The sequence below is a fragment of the Electrona antarctica genome (genome assembly GCF_951216825.1).
Source record: "Electrona antarctica genome assembly, chromosome: 15".
Classification (NCBI taxonomy): domain Eukaryota; kingdom Metazoa; phylum Chordata; class Actinopteri; order Myctophiformes; family Myctophidae; genus Electrona; species Electrona antarctica.
Window position 1 is genome coordinate 32520612 of NC_136796.1, and position 16102 is coordinate 32536713.

A 16102-nucleotide genomic window follows, 5' to 3' on the forward strand; every position below is an offset into this window, starting at 1 on the left:
CATTTGCTTGAGTCTGACTGTTACTGCTTCGTGACTGCACCGCGGCATTCAGCTAAGGGTTTTATGTGCATGTTGCTTTGCGTGCATTGTAGTCATGTTTCTTGTGGTAGATTTACATTGGCGCTGTCATTCCTGGAGAGGGGAGAGTAGACTGGCTAAGCTCTGACTGCAGCTCCGGGAGCCAAAGCTATAGGCCTGTCCAGCAGCGATGTGCCCTCTGTAAGTTATAGAGAGATTCCTCTAATATGAAAAAGAAAAGAAAAACGCTTCTTTGATGTGCTGGATTCCTGGGAGCAGAGAGAGAGAGAGGTTGCCAGACTTGGGATAGAGTTATGCGATAGAGAGAGGAGATTACATTGAATCACAAAGCTTCATTCAGCTTTGAGAGGACTCTTTTTAGGGAACACTCTCTCAATGCTTTTTTAATTAGAGCAACAACTACGCACATGCGCACGCGCGCACACACACACACACACACACACACACACACACACACACACACACACACACACACACACACACACACACACACACACACACACACACACACACGTACGCATCCATGCACACACAAGTACGCATCCACGCACACACACACACGCACGCACACACGTACACGTGGGTGCAAACACACAACCACACTATGAACTACCTACTCATGGAAGCACAAAAACGCACGCGCGCACACACACACCTCTATTTCTGCCTCATGGTCTCTCCCTTCTCTTTGCCTAGTCATTACGGCATATTACTGTTTTTCATTTGGTTTGCAGTTCACTTATAACTGCCTCTATTCAGTACAATTGTGGGTGTGTTTATCTTAATTGCTTATTATGTAGTCAGAGTATGGTTTAAGCCTACACACGTGTGTGTGTGTGTGTGTGTGTGTGTGTGTGTGTGTGTGTGTGTGTGTGTGTGTGTGTGTGTGTGTGTGTGTGTGTGTGTGTGTGTGTGTGTGTGTGTGTGTGTGTGTGTGTGTCACGGTTCCCCCATGTCAGAGGGTACACACTGCTAGGGCTTAGGACGGCGCCGACCCAACACTGGCACTCATTACATCAGCCACCCCCCCACACACACACACACACACGCACAGAGCCTCTGCCACTACCTGCTTTGTCCAGTTACAGCCCCATCTTCAGTTCTACTGGCTGTTTCAGCTGTGAGGTCATTCAGCACAATCCCCGGGATTCCGCGCACGAGTGTGTGTATGTGTGTGTGTGTGTGCCTGCCTTTGTGCGCATTCACTGCTGCGTGCGCTTGTTGCAGCGTGCATTTCACTATGTCAGACACACGCAGACACAGAACCTCATTCTGTGTCAGAATAAACGCTCGACGTGTGGGTTCACCAAGCCCTCGCTTGCGCGCAGATTACAGACCTCGCAGAGAGCAACGGGGAAGAGTAAACAGCGCGTTCACTCCTCGGTAATTGGCTCTAAATTTACACAGCTCTCTATTACAGGCCACACGCTGCCCTCCAGGAGGAGGAAGGCACACGGAGAGAGAAGCAGTGGTGGGAAAAGTACTTCAAGGTTTTACTTTAAGTAAAAGTATCAATAGTATTGGCATCAAAATGTAGGCCTATACAGTGTGTGAGTGGCCTCACAGCTATGAAGGTCCTGGGGGCGGGGTTGGCGAAAGGGCCTTTCTGTGTGGAGTTTGCATGTTCTCCCCGTGTGTCCCCTAGGGCAGGGGTTCCCAAAGTGGGGTCCGGGGACCCCCAGGGGTACCTGAGGAAGTTCCAGGGGGGACCCAGCTAAATGATAGTTTGGAACCAAATGGACCCTTATGGGTCTGTAACTCAGAGAGTGTACAAATGGAACCAAATGGACCCGCTAGGGTCCATTTGGTTCCATTTGTACACTCTCAGAGTTAAATTTACAGTGGTTTTACAATATAAATTGGGGTACCAGAGATGTATCGAAATGTATTGTACTGAAGTGGGTAATGCATGTTTTGTAACAATAATCAAAATCTGCAAAGTAAAGTTTTCTAATAAATGTGGTGGAGTAAAAGTACAATATTTGCCTCTGAAATGTAGTGGAGTATAAGTAAAAGTAATGTAAATTGGAAATACTCAAGTAAAGTACAAATACTTCAAATGTACAGTGGAGAGAAGTGCAGAGAAGGCGTGTGTCGGAGGAGAAAAAGGGAGGGGACGTGAATGTTTAATGCTCTCCAGCCACACACATTGTCTGTCTCCCCGTGCCCCTGGCCTTTAGACGGGCGCAGGTCATTTCACCTGTGTAAACGAATACCTGGAAACACTCCATTCATCACTCCGCCTCCGGAGGTAAACGTCACCCGGGCAACGGGCCGCTTCGAGGCGCGCGCCAGTCTGTTTTCTGCACGGTGACACGAGAGAGTGAGGTCATAATGATGGTTCCGTTCCGTCGTGATGTCACAAAGCCAAACCCTAGGTCATGACCCCAGCTAGTTCTGTGTTCACGATGACAGCCTATTGACCCCACCCTCAAGAGTCTAGAAAAAAACTGTGAGGATTGTAGTTGCAAAGTTAGCTTGGTTAACCTAACCAATGAACCCCATATACCCTAGCATCTCCATTCTGGGCATCATGTCATAATTAGGCAAACATTTGGTGAAAATAGCAGATCTACAAGCTCAACAGCACGGTGAAGACAAAGTATGTAGGGTTTAAGTTGTTAAAAGATACACACATTCACATAAATGGTAAAATAAATGGTAAATGGTGTATTTATATAGTGCTTTTTTCCAAAGCGCTTTACATAGATTGCATTACATTCAACCATTCACACACATACAGTACACACACACACACATGCACACACACATGCACACATGCGTATACTATAAATGGGCAGGGCTAATTAAAACCACTGTCATCTGTGTTCCAAACACGGGTGTTTCTTTTCCAGAGGTATACTGTTTATGGAATGAAAGCTAATGGTTTGTTTCATGAGACGCGTTGAGAAGTGTGTTTGATGTGGAGACACAGGCAGCTGGGAGACATCAGTGTGGGACTGAGGGGAGTGGGTGGCTGTACACACTACACTACAGTGATTTACCCTAAAGAGAGAGGGTGCGTGCGTGCGTGCGTGCGTGCGTGCGTGCGTGCGTGCGTGCGTGCGTGCTGGGGGGCGGCGGCTGCCATTATGTAACCATAAGTACTAGATACACCTGTTGAGCACTGTTTATCTGATACAGCTGTGGAGGATATAAGCTGAGTGCAGATCCGCCAACAACATGCCGCAGACGTATATGTTTTCCATCCATCTGTACTGTTGTACATGCGTATGCAGTTGTGGAAAGTAACTAAGGCTACTTAACATTTACTTCCACTCCTACATACATCTCAGAGACAAATATTGCACTTTTACTCCACTACATTTATTTGAAAACTTTTGTTACTATAGTCACTTTGTAGATTTTGATTATTACGGTATTCCAAAACATACATTTCCCACTTCAGCCCATTATTATACATTTGGACCATTTGAAAGATCGGGCTGTTTTCATACATTTGAAAATTTGTGAAATGGGACACACTCTGCATAATGATTTACCTTTACTTTTGTACTTTGAGTATATTTTGATACCAATGCTTTTGTACTTTTACTCAAGCACATTTTTTTTTACTTCTATGTTGCAGTATTGATACTTTTACTTAAGTAAAACATTTGGGTACTTTTTCCACCACTGTGCTTATATGTATGGCCTCACTCACACGGTCGCAACAGATTGCTGTATGCTTGTTGTATACAAAGGGTGTGACACAGCTTGCCCCAATGCATTTCCAATGGGAGTCACATGGTTTGACACAACATTTGTGTTGTATGAGGGGGAGGGGCGCAGTCTAAACACAGCCGAAAGCCATACAACAGCTTGTAGTCCAAAATGTGGACTACAAACCATGTGACTTCCATTGGAAATGCATTGGGGCGGCCATGACACTCACAACATTCATACAACAAGCATGCATCAATGTTTTAAAGGTCTGAGTGAGGCCTATGTCTCAGACTGTCCGTCCCATTCTGGTAAACGAACATGTTATGACATCAGCAGTGGTGGAAAAAGTCAAGTTTTACTTGACTAAAAGTACAAAAGTAGAAAGTACTCACTATGCAGGTCCCATTTCAAGTTTTCAAATGTGTAAAATATCTTTTGATATTTCAAATGGACGTTATGTATATAAGGCTGAAGTGGATAATGTATGTACTATAATTAATAATAAATTATAATTAAAGTAACTAAAGTTTTCAAATAGATATTTGCCTCTGAGATGTAGTGGAGTAGAAGTAAATGTGTTGGAAATTGGAAATACTCAAGTAAAATAAAAATTGTACAGTACTTAAGTGAATGTACTTACTTACTTTCCACCAGGAATTCTGTTAAGTTTGCCACAAACATCCACTTTGACCTATCAATGTAACTTTTTAAAATTATTATTATTATTTTGTATTGATGTCCAAGGTCACTGTGACTTCACGTCCGTCCTAATCTCATGAGCGCGATGTCTCCGGAACACCTGGGGAATTTAATTTCATTGGCACAGGCATCCACTTTTGGTGTTTTAACTAAGCATTATGTTATACTTTAGCTATTGAAAAATAGCAGATCTACAAGCTCATAGCGCGCCACCGAGTGGCGCGCTACAAGCTTGTAGGTCTGCTATTTTTGAAAAATCGTAAAAATGCGGCACGAATCTTTGAATATATATTCTTTCCAAGGTCACTGTGACTTCACGTCCGTCCTAATCTCATGAGCGCGATGTCTCCGGAACACCTGGGGAATTTAATTTCATTGGCACAGGCATCCACTTTAACCCATTTAGGCCTGACCTCAACATTTAAAAAAAAAACTTCTAAATCCTCCAGTTTTCTGAAATAAATATTTTCACGTTTTTTCAAAAATGTACTTGTTTTCTATCGACCCCATGAAGCCTTGAATTCATTGGATTGGATTTTTGTTTTGTTTTGTCTCATTCCTAAGCCAATCATTTGGTGAGCAGCAGACTGTCCGTTAGGACAATTATTGGTTTTCGGAATCCGACAAAAACAAAAGAATCGACATGAATTCAAGTCTTCATTAGGTGTGTAATTGATTGTGATGAAGTGATTCTAATGTGGCTGTCAAGATGTAAGGTCACAAAACACATTTCATACATTTATATATATATTATACACACATTTCACCAAAAGTACACGTAATATAATTCTGGACAGACATTGATGTAAATGGCAGCTGTTTTGAAGAGGCTACTGTACGACCACAATGTTTGCTGTATTTCTATTTCATTTATTATAAATCTAATGTGACATCCTGCTATTGCTGCACATTTTACCCCATTCATCTGTGGTGTTCTAGCAAAGTTGACATCATTGCACATAAGTGGATGGGTGAGCTAGTCATTTTTTTGCTCTGTCATAGCACTGACATGCCACACGAGGTCAGTGCTGGGTAGTTATTGGCAGAGTTTTGAACAGGGATGTGGTTTTGAAGAGCTTTCACTGGATTTTGGATTAAGATTAAAATAAGTGTGATATCTGTAGCCAGGCCAGGCCAGGAAGACACAATCGAAGGATGGCAGTGAATTGAAATCACAGATGTGACTCGACATTCTTGAAGAATCTAGTTCAGGTTCCTGTAAATGAGCCCTCAAGGCTTTTGCTAGCCCTAGAACGCCTATGCTTGACACATGATGCACGCATGCACGCATGCACACACACACGCACGTACGCACGCACACATGCACACGCACACGCACACACCACAGTCCAGTAAGCAAACGGTATAGAATTCCTGACAACCACATTCCTTTATTCAGCAGCTTTTGACATGTACAGTATGTGCACACACACATACATACATGCTATACTGTACATGCATTATTTGCATGCCTTCAGAACACACACACATACTGTACATGCTCAAATTGGACTCACCACCACCTCCTTATCCATGTCCCCTGTATTACAGCCTGGCTGCCAGCAGCCTGTAATATCTATTTCCTGAAAAATGATACCGTGGCTTGGTGACATGCACATGCACACAAATAAATGTGTGCACGTGCGTGCGCGCGCACAGCCACACACACACACACACACCCACCCACACACTCGGATGTATCTAGAGCATGTTTGACACAGATATGTGTCAAGTGCAGAGACAACTCAGCACCACTGACACACACAATACACACAAACTCCTAGCAGTCTGAATCTCCTATAGCTGTGTAATGGATGTGATAGCATGCCCTGATAGCCCTCTATAGTAGCAATGGGTGTGGTTGAGATGGAGCTGAGCATAATGGACGGCATCTGTGAGCATTTTCATGAGCGCCCATTTACGTTTTCAATGGACTGTTTCTCTCTTTCTGTCTGTCATACACACCAACAGACAGACAGACCACACATGCGAGCTCGCTGTTGCTCGCACACACACACACACACACACACACACACACACACACACACACACACACACACACACACACACACACACACACACACACACTCCTCCCTCTCTTTAAATTACAGATCGATTCTCGTCTTGGAAAAAACGAGAGGCCATAAATCCTCTCTCTCTCTCCCTCCCTCCCCCTGCCTGCCTGACTCTCTGTTTCTGTCAGTAAATCTGTCTGTTGTGTCGTTTCATCTCAGCATCAGCAGCAGCAGCAGGCGGCAGCCCCCTGTGTTGGCTGTTCACCATCATCAGAGTGATCACGATCATGTCGCTGCTGGTGATGTGATGGCGTCACATGGTTGAGATGGAGCTGGTTATGTGATGGTGTCACATCACCACCGCAGCGACCTTGATCATAAATCGTTGCTGTCGGAACTAAACCACCGAACTCCATTGTTTAGGTTTTTGATATTATTATTTTTTACATAAATCAGTGATATTGAACAAAATTGTTGTTTCGAAAATATTGATCCAATGAAAAGTAGCAAAAAGCGCTTCTGACAAAACCTCTCAACTCCAATGGACCCCCAAACTGTCTGCTAAAGCAGCTATCTCTAGCACCTCTCCCCCTCTCATGGAAGCAATTGACAATATATAAAGTCACAACACCAACTTTGATGAGGCAATGTATATTTTTCATTTCCTGTAAAACAAACGTTTTGGAGTTAGGTGGTTTCTTCCGCACAGCAGAGACATCTATAGTGTAGCGAACCCTCGGCTGTTTGCTTCTTCACATCCCCCATCCGTTTACTCAGTGGTGGAAAGTAACTAAGTACATTTACTTAACCCATTCTGGGTGGGAACCCCTTTTGGTGTTTTAACTAAGCATTATGTTATACTTTAGCTATTGAAAAATAGCAGATCTACAAGCTCATAGCGTGCCACCATATATTCTTTCAGAGCAAACTTTTTTTTATTTTGACGCCAGGCCTAAATGGGTTAATTGAGTACGGTATTTCAAATTGTCAATACTTTTACTTCTAGTCCACTACTGTACATCTCCAAGGCAAATATTGTAGTTTTGCTCCACTACGTTTATTTGAAAACTTTAGTTACTTTGATTATTATTACAAAACATATACATTAACCACATCGGCCATTTGAAAATAGCCGATCTACAAGCTCACAATGCATCGCATCACGTCGCAATGCGTTGTACACATATTTCCCACCCCTGCGAGATCAGCTATTTTCAAAAAATCCTATTCATTTGAATCTGCATAGTGAGTACTTTCTACTTTTGGTACTTTAACTACATTTTGAAGCCAATACTTTTGCACTTTTCCTAAAGTCAATTTTGAATTCAGGACTTTTACTTGTAACGGTATATTTCTACATGTATTGATATTTTTACTTAAGTAACAAATGTGAGTATTTCTTCCACCACTGCTTGGTGGGAGCACCTGCTGTAACTATCACTGAACCCGCTGCTCATCCCCCATCCTTTATCTTCACCTGCTGTAACTATCACTGAACCCGCTGCTCATCCCCATCCTTTATCTTCACCTGCTGTAACTATCACTGAACCCGCTGCTCATCCCCATCCTTTATCTTCACCTGCTGTAACTATCACTGAACCCGCTGCTCATCCCCATCCTTTATCTTCACCTGCTGTAACTATCACTGAACCCGCTGCTCATCCCCATCCTTTATCTTCACCTGCTGTAACTATCACTGAACCCGCTGCTCATCCCCATCCTTTATCTTCACCTGCTGTAACTATCACTGAACCCGCTGCTCATCCCCCATCCTTTATCTTCACCTGCTGTAACTATCACTGAACCCGCTGCTCATCCTCCATCCTTCATCTTCACCTGCTGTAACTATCACTGAACCCGCTGCTCATCCCCCATCCTTTATCTTCACCTGCTGTAACTATCACTGAACCCACTGCTCATCCCCCATCCTTTATCTTCACCTGCTGTAACTATCACTGAACCCGCTGCTCATCCCCATTCTTTATCTTCACCTGCTGTAACTATCACTGAACCCGCTGCTCATCCCCATCCTTTATCTTCACCTGCTGTAACTATCACTGAACCCGCTGCTCATCCCCATCCTTTATCTTCTCTCTGTCACTCCATGCAGTGCACATACCATACGTCATAATATGATGTTTTCAATTACAGTACAGTTGGGTGCCACCGATATTGTCCCTTATCATTTGACCCATTTAGGCCTGACCTCAAAATATTAAAAAAAAATCCTTCTAAATCCTCCAGTTTTCTGAAATAAATATTTTCACGATTTTTCAAAAATAGCAGATCTACAAGCTCGTAGCGCGCCACTCGGTGGCGCGCTATGAGCTTGTAGATCTGCTATTTTTCAATAGCTAAATTATAACAATGTTTAAAACACCAAAAGGGGTTCCCGCCCAAAATGGGTTAACTGTCCTTTTGCGCAGATCACGCAAACCTCAGCAAAAAGAAAAGGACAATATCGATGGCCTCCAACTGTATGTCTCTTCTCCTTCCTCCGTTTCTCCCTACCCCTCTCTCTCTCTCTCTCTCTCTCTCTCTCTCTGTCTCTCTCTCTCCGTGTCTCTCTCTCTCTCTGTCTCTCTCTGCGCCCTTTAAGAATCTCTCCAGCCTGACCTCGTTTTATTTTACGGGCTACGGGAGCGGGGTCGCCCTGCCACTGATTGACAGTAGAGGTCATGACATCATCAGTGTGGGACAGAACCCGATTAATCACAGCTGGGCGACGTCTCTGTGTGGAGTCATCACATGGTTCTGGTGCTCTAGATCTAATGCTAATAGATATTTCTTCATTAAATATGTATGAAGTCATGAAATGCAAGGGGGAAGGAATGCACTTGAAACCACTTGAGCGCTATTTTATACTTTGGCAAAAAACTGCCAAACTTTAAGCTCATAACGCGTAGTGATGCGAAGGTAATTCAAAAGAAGGGACGTCATCTATGTCATTTTCACTCTCCACCAATTCCAGCCGGCAGATTTGTCACACTGGGAGGCAAACTGCAGCCGTGGAATGCATTGCAGTCAATGAGTGGCAGGTGGAAAATAGAGGGTATGCGCATCCGTAAAGTGAGTGGCAAAGTGAGTTAATGCAATCAGATAGGACTTTTCTGTTTGGATGTATGGGCTGTCAAGGCCAGAAAGTAGTTTTTTTGCCACTCGCTAGGCGTTCCTGGCATAACTTCTGGGAATGATGATGGTGTCACGTGCATACTCAGTCCAAAATATGTACAGTACACTGTATAATTGTATTGAGGTAGCTAAAGACAAGAGCACAAAGTAAGTTTCTGAACTTGCCAAAGTATGCCGAGACTGACCATCCTTGGCTGCCAGACAGTGGCCTTGTGGTTAGAGTGTCCGCCCTGAAACTGGGAGGTCGGGGGTTCGATCCCCCGGGTTCGATCATACCAAAGAATGTAAAAATGGGACCCAATGCCTCCCTGCTTGGCACTCAGTATCAATGGGTTGGATTGGGGGGTCACATCAATTAATGATTCCCGAGCGCGGCGCACGCTGCAGCTCACCGATCCAAGAGATGGGTCAAATGCGGAGAACAAATGTCACTGTGGTAACGTGTGTGACTAATCGTACGACTTTGACTTTGTCTGACAACCAAATCTCATGATACTGCCGAGCCAGACACGATGCGTGTGCTAGATGCCTCAATAAAACTATTAGAAAACAACCTGTGTTATGTCTTCTTTTATATTCCTGAACTGATTAACTGACATTAAGGTCCATTGACACCAATGTATTTCACCAAACTTCCAGATCCAGCCTCCCAATATGTCAACTCGCCCCATTACCAACGCTGTCCCTAACCCTAACCGCACGTGAAGCCACATTGTCGGACTAATGACGAGCGGATCCCGACTGACCCTACCTTCTATCATAGCCTTGAGTGGTGCTATACGTGCCGTGAGCTGTAATTGTGAATCGGCTCATTATTGAAAATCTTTGAAAATGTTGACCTATAAAGACATGCCCAAATATACAGACCGCCCCAGGTGGCTGAAAGCTATGAAAGGGTGACAAAAACAAATACTGTATGTATGTATCATTTCCCACCTCATCCCAGCGTGGCATGGCGTTGCACACGCTCTCTCTCTCTCTCTCTCTCTGAGCAGACAACAGGGAAATGCTCGCTGTGAACGTTGCCCTGAGCTCTTCCTGCTTCCAACACCGTGCTGCTTGTAGAACCACCGCAGCGCTGGCTGGAATGCCTTGGTCTTCTCTGTGCGTTGCATTGCAACGATGCCTGAATCGACCTCAGTATTTCCTTTAGGGCATACAGCAAACAATGTCTGTCTGTCTGACTCTTCGTTGTTGCTTTTTTATGCGTGTGGGGGTGGGAGGATTTGGGTGGGGCCATATATGTTTCTGCATACTAGTGTACACTCACTACTACAACTTTTAAATGTGTGTGCATTCATGTATTCATGTACGGTATGTGGATACAGTACACGTGTGTGTGTGTGTGTGTGTGTGTGTGTGTGTGTGTGTGTGTGTGTGTGTGTGTGTGTGTGTGTGTGTGTGTGTGTGTGTGTGTGTGTGTGTGTGTGTGTGTGTGTGTGTGTGTGTGTGTGTGTGTGTGTGTGTGTGTGTGTGTGTGCGCGCACGCATGGGAGTGCATGGGATAGTGTTGTCATGTCAAGGACAAGGTGCTGACAGGTGTCAGTTGCCATTTTTCCAGATCGGACAGTGGAGTTGTTGCACTGCAGTAGGCTACTATACACAACTAGCAACACGTATATATAGCCTTTTCATTTTATTTTAGAAGGATTAAAGTGATCCAGTTCTGTGATCCAGCTGTTGCCCCGCAACCCGACTACGGATAAGCGGTTGAAGATGAACGGTTGGATGGATTCAAGTGTGTGGGAGCGACTGTGTGATGTACTGTAAATAGACGTTTATTTATTTTGGATAGATACTTTGTCTAATCTGATGTCATATTATAGTCACTTTGTAGCACTTACAGGGAAATTCTACTAAATTGTAATTGGAGGTACAAGACAGTGCTGTTATTGAGCACACGCAACATTCCCTAACATAAACTTACTCTGTTTTCGACAGCTCTGTGTGTCACACACACACACACACGTGCGTGTGTGTGTGTGTGTGTGTGTGTGTGTGTGTGTGTGTGTGTGTGTGTGTGTGTGTGTGTGTGTGTGTGTGTGTGTGTGTGTGTGTGTGTGTGTGTGTGTGTGTGTGTGTCTGTGAGAGAGAGAAAGAGAGAAAGAGTGCGTGTGTCTGTGCAAGAGAGCGAGAGAATGTATGAATAATATAGCAGTATGTGTTTGCTCCTATATCTCGTTGTGTTGACAGGGTCTGTTACACCTGTGTTTATAATGCTGTCGTGAAGACAACTGATTAATGCCGTTAATGTCACAACACAATCAGGCAGCAGGAATCCAGCGTGAGTCACCAAATAAGCGAGAGAGAGAATGAAAGAGATTGGGAAATATCTGATGACCTAAATGATAACGATAATAACAATGATGGATAATGAGAGTGTGCACTGTGCGTGTGTGTGTGTCTGCGTGCACTCGCTCAGCTATATACTGTACAGCGTCCGGAGGAGGAGAGAGTGGGAGGGGCACTCACTCACACATGCTCAATAACACACACACACACATACGCGTGGTGTAGTAGTGAGTTTCTCAGTGTGGACTCTGCCTTCGCTGGATGTACAGGGCTGGGACGAGCACCAAACAGAGTGTGTCTGTGTGTGTACGCATTTTGACAGTCAGTCATATTCAAACGATGTCAGTGGCTCGTTAGATGTTACTCTACATCGGGATGCGCGTGCGTGTGTGTGTGCGTGCACAAACCAGGGTTCCCGATTCAGCCAGAAGGAGTACTGTATACTGTAGCCGGCTGAGGCGTGAGATCTCCTAGGGTTTGGCTCCTTCTCGACTCTGTGTGTGTGTGTGTGTGTGTGTGTGTGTGTGTGTGTGTGTGTGTGTGTGTGTGTGTGTGTGTGTGTGTGTGTGTGTGTGTGTGTGTGTGTGTGTGTGAGTATGCGTGTGCATGCGAGACGGTCGTAGCGCGCACATTCATCGCGGATGAGTGAGTGTAGGGACTGGGGGAGAACACGGGAAGCACCAGCAGAGGCGACACAAAACCATCCAGATGTGATGTATGGACACCTCTTGATCCCCGGGACGGTGGTGGACCCCCACTAACGGGGGGGTGAACGGATTAGCACTACTACCCCCCCCCCCCCCCCCCTGCAGACGTCATGGGGAACAGCGTGCACAAGAAGAAGCTGGTGCAGGTGGAGGAGAAGAAGAGAGGCTCTTCACACCACCACCACCCCCACCTCTCCAGCACTGACCAGCACCACCCAGCCACCCCCAGCCCCAAAAGCCCCGTAGGCTTCTTCTGGCTGTTCAGCCGGACGGACAAGCTGAAAGCAGGTACACGAGATGATGATGATGATGATGATGATGATGACAGAGGCGGAGGAAATGGCTGGAGGGAATAGTGTTGATTTTGACAGGAAATTTAGTTTTAGTCAACTGAAATGTTTTAGTGTTTAGTTTTAGACCGACTAAATGTCATAAGATTTTAGTCAACTTTTAGGTCCTTGATGGTGCCGTAATGACTGATTTTAGAGTTGGCTGCAGGCTGAAAATAGCAGATCTACAAGCTCACAGCACATCGCAGCGCGCCGTGTTGTGAGCTTGTAGATCTGCTATTTTCAGCATGCAACCAAGCATAATGTGACGTGCCTTTTAGTCTACTTTTTATTTGTTGACGAAATGGTCAGCATATTTAGTCATAGTTTTTAGTCCTCATACGTATATAGCTTAGTTTTCCTCAGTGAAAAAAAGGTAGTCGACGAATATTCTTCGACTAAATCAACACTACTGGAGGAGGGAACGGGTGGTTGGAGGTACAGTATGAGCTGCATGCTCCAGTCTGTAGCTGGAGGTACAGTATGAGCTGCATGCTCCAGTCTGTACCTGGTTGGAGGTACAGTATGAGCTGCATGCTCCAGTCTGTGGTTGGAGGTACAGTATGAGCTGCATGCTCCAGTCTGTAGCTGGTTGGAGGTACAGTATGAGCTGCATGCTCCAGTCTGTAGCTGGAGGTACAGTATGAGCTGCATGCTCCAGTCTGTGGTTGGAGGTACAGTATGAGCTGCATGCTCCAGTCTGTAGCTGGTTGGAGGTACAGTATGAGCTGCATGCTCCAGTCTGTAGCTGCGGGTGTTTTGGCTGCTCTGAGTGACAGACAGTAGTAGGGAGTGGATGTGTTGATAGGTTCTGATGGCACGGCTAGGCTGGATGTTTATTTAGAGGATTCACTGTGGAGTGAAGGGGTGTGGTTTATTTTTGGTTTTGGACTATACTTTGAAGAGATTCAACAGGACGCACCGCTGTAGGGGAATTTCCTTGTGTACGGGCAGAGTTTTTTTTTTGTATCCACATACAGTACATTGTCTTCTCATAGTAAAAGCATGAATTGCTGTATGGGGACATCTTTCTGGTCCCCTTTGAGGGAAATGGACATTTTCAAAGTCAAAGAAAGATTCGTAAAATGTGCAGGTTTTGTCCAGGGTTAGGATTAGGTGTTTAGGTTAGGCTTTATAGCGGTCAAGAGGTGCACGCACGTCCAAACATTTCAACGGGTGCTGGATCAAAGTAGATGAACTGTCTTAATGCTCCAAAAATAATGCATTATTATTATTATTTTTGTAACGCTCTGTTAATAAATGATTGTGCAGACCATCTCTTTTTCTTTAGGGCTTAAAATGCACACGTACGTGCGTGCGTGCGTGCGTGCGTGCGTGCGTGCGTTAGTTCGACCCTAATCTCAATTCAGGAGCTGGAGGACAATATTCCCATGCTGACTCTACCTTAGTCAGCTCCAAAGCTTCCTTCTTATTGCACAAGTCTGCAGAAAGGTGCGTGCGTGTGTGCGTGCGTGCGTGCGTGCGTGCGTGCGTGCGTGCGTGCGTGCGTGCGTGCGTGCGCGTTGTGTGAGTGAGATAGTGAGTGTTCAAAAGTGTTGTCTTTGTGGTTGTTCCGGTAGGGGTAGGTTGTTCCTTCTGCTGACAGAGGTTTTTGTGCTGTGAGAGGGTTTTAACACAGACGTTTGTCCTCACAAAGTGTGTGTGTGTGTTTTATTTTACTTTATTTTTTTATTGGATGCAATTGTGAAAAATAGCCAAGTTAGATAATTCACTGATAATGTTTCCAATCATACGGTTCACTGCAGCTCAACAGTGTGTGTGCGTTCACGCGGGATTCTCTATATGATCAGTGGTGTAAAGTAACTAAGTACATGTACTCAAGTACTGTACTCAAGTAGGCCTACAACTTTGAGGTGTTTGTACTTTACTTGAGTATTTCCAATTTCCAATACTTCCCCTACATCTCAGAGGCAAATATTGTACTTTTACTCCACTACATTTATTTGAAAACATTAGTTACTTTGATTATTATTACAAAACGTACATTAAATTTCAGCCCTATATACATTTTGGCCATTTGAAAATCGAGCTTGTAGATCGGCTAGTACTTTCAAAAGATGTTTATACATTTTGAAAACAATGAGTACTTTTACTTTGGGTACTTTAAGTACATCTTGAAGCCAATACTTCTGTACTTTTTACTCAAGGAAGGACCTTTACTTGTAAGTGTCTGTGATTGCGTAAGAGAGTGTCCTCCTACCTGCAAGGCATGCATGTGGAAAACAGTGCTAATGGCGTCCATTGTGTTGTTGATGTGTAACAGACAGCAGACAAACAGGTTGGACAAAGTCACGCTGAGAGACAGACACACTGACACTTTGTTTTTCACAGTGTCTGTACCTTCCCATGTACTGACATATTGTTCATCGATTGTTTTCTACTTAAGATTGTGTCAATTCTCACAAGGTACTATTGTTTTATAGGCAGTATTGCTTTGTTTTAAAAATATATATTTTTCATTTGCTGAAAAATTTATATTTTTCATATCCTGAAAAATGAACATTTTAGAGTTAGGTGGTTTCTTCTCGACAGCAGAGATATACTGTGTGTGTGTGTGTGTGTGTGTGTGTGTGTGTGTGTGTGTGTGTGTGTGTGTGTGTGTGTGTGTGTGTGTGTGTGTGTGTGTGTGTGTGTGTGTGTGCGCTATATGTATATATATATATATATATATATATATATATACCAGAATTTTGGCTAGTCTAATTCTAAGCCTAAGTATAATCTTGATTATTTATTTTATATTTTCAAATGTGAACACGTATTTTATGTCCTTATTGGCCTTGTCGGCGATGGAATTTCTCCTCCAGTGGTGGATGATGATGCTATAATGGTTTCCATGGGAACAGGTGACCCCAGTGAACCGTTCCTTGTTGTCCTGTTAATGACACAGAGACAGAGTTATGCAGCACGAGCAGCTATACACGGAGCCAAACCAGACTGGCCAGGGGAGAAAAGTCCCTTATCGGAACATCACTTTGTTCGTCCTGAGTTCAGGAACACGCCCTGTGTGTGTGTGTGTGTGTGTGTGTGTGCGTGTGTGTGCGTGTGCGTGTGCGTGTGCGTGTGTGTGTGCGTGTGCGTGTGTGTGTGTGTGTGTGTGTGTGTGTGTGTGTGTGTGCGTGTGCGTGCGTGTGCGTGCACGCGCGAGAGAGAGATCCCCTTGTCTTCATTTTAATGAAGACAAGAAGATCTCTCCTGTATT

The 16102-nt window shown here is 44.4% G+C and overlaps 1 protein-coding gene across 2 annotated transcripts in view; it reads left to right on the forward strand.

The window, feature by feature from the left end:
• Positions 1–16102, forward strand: part of nhsl3 (NHS like 3) — a 56778-nt gene that overhangs the window by 2567 nt on the left and 38109 nt on the right. Inside the window, exon 1 of one of the 2 annotated variants that reach the window (XM_079522862.1) lies at positions 12587–12838. The exons of the other annotated variant lie outside the window; for it this stretch is intronic. Coding sequence (XP_079378988.1) covers positions 12661–12838 — 178 coding nt within the window. The 5' untranslated portion in view covers positions 12587–12660. Of the gene's footprint in view, positions 1–12586; positions 12839–16102 lie in introns of those variants that run through there. 2 annotated transcript variants of the gene reach the window in all.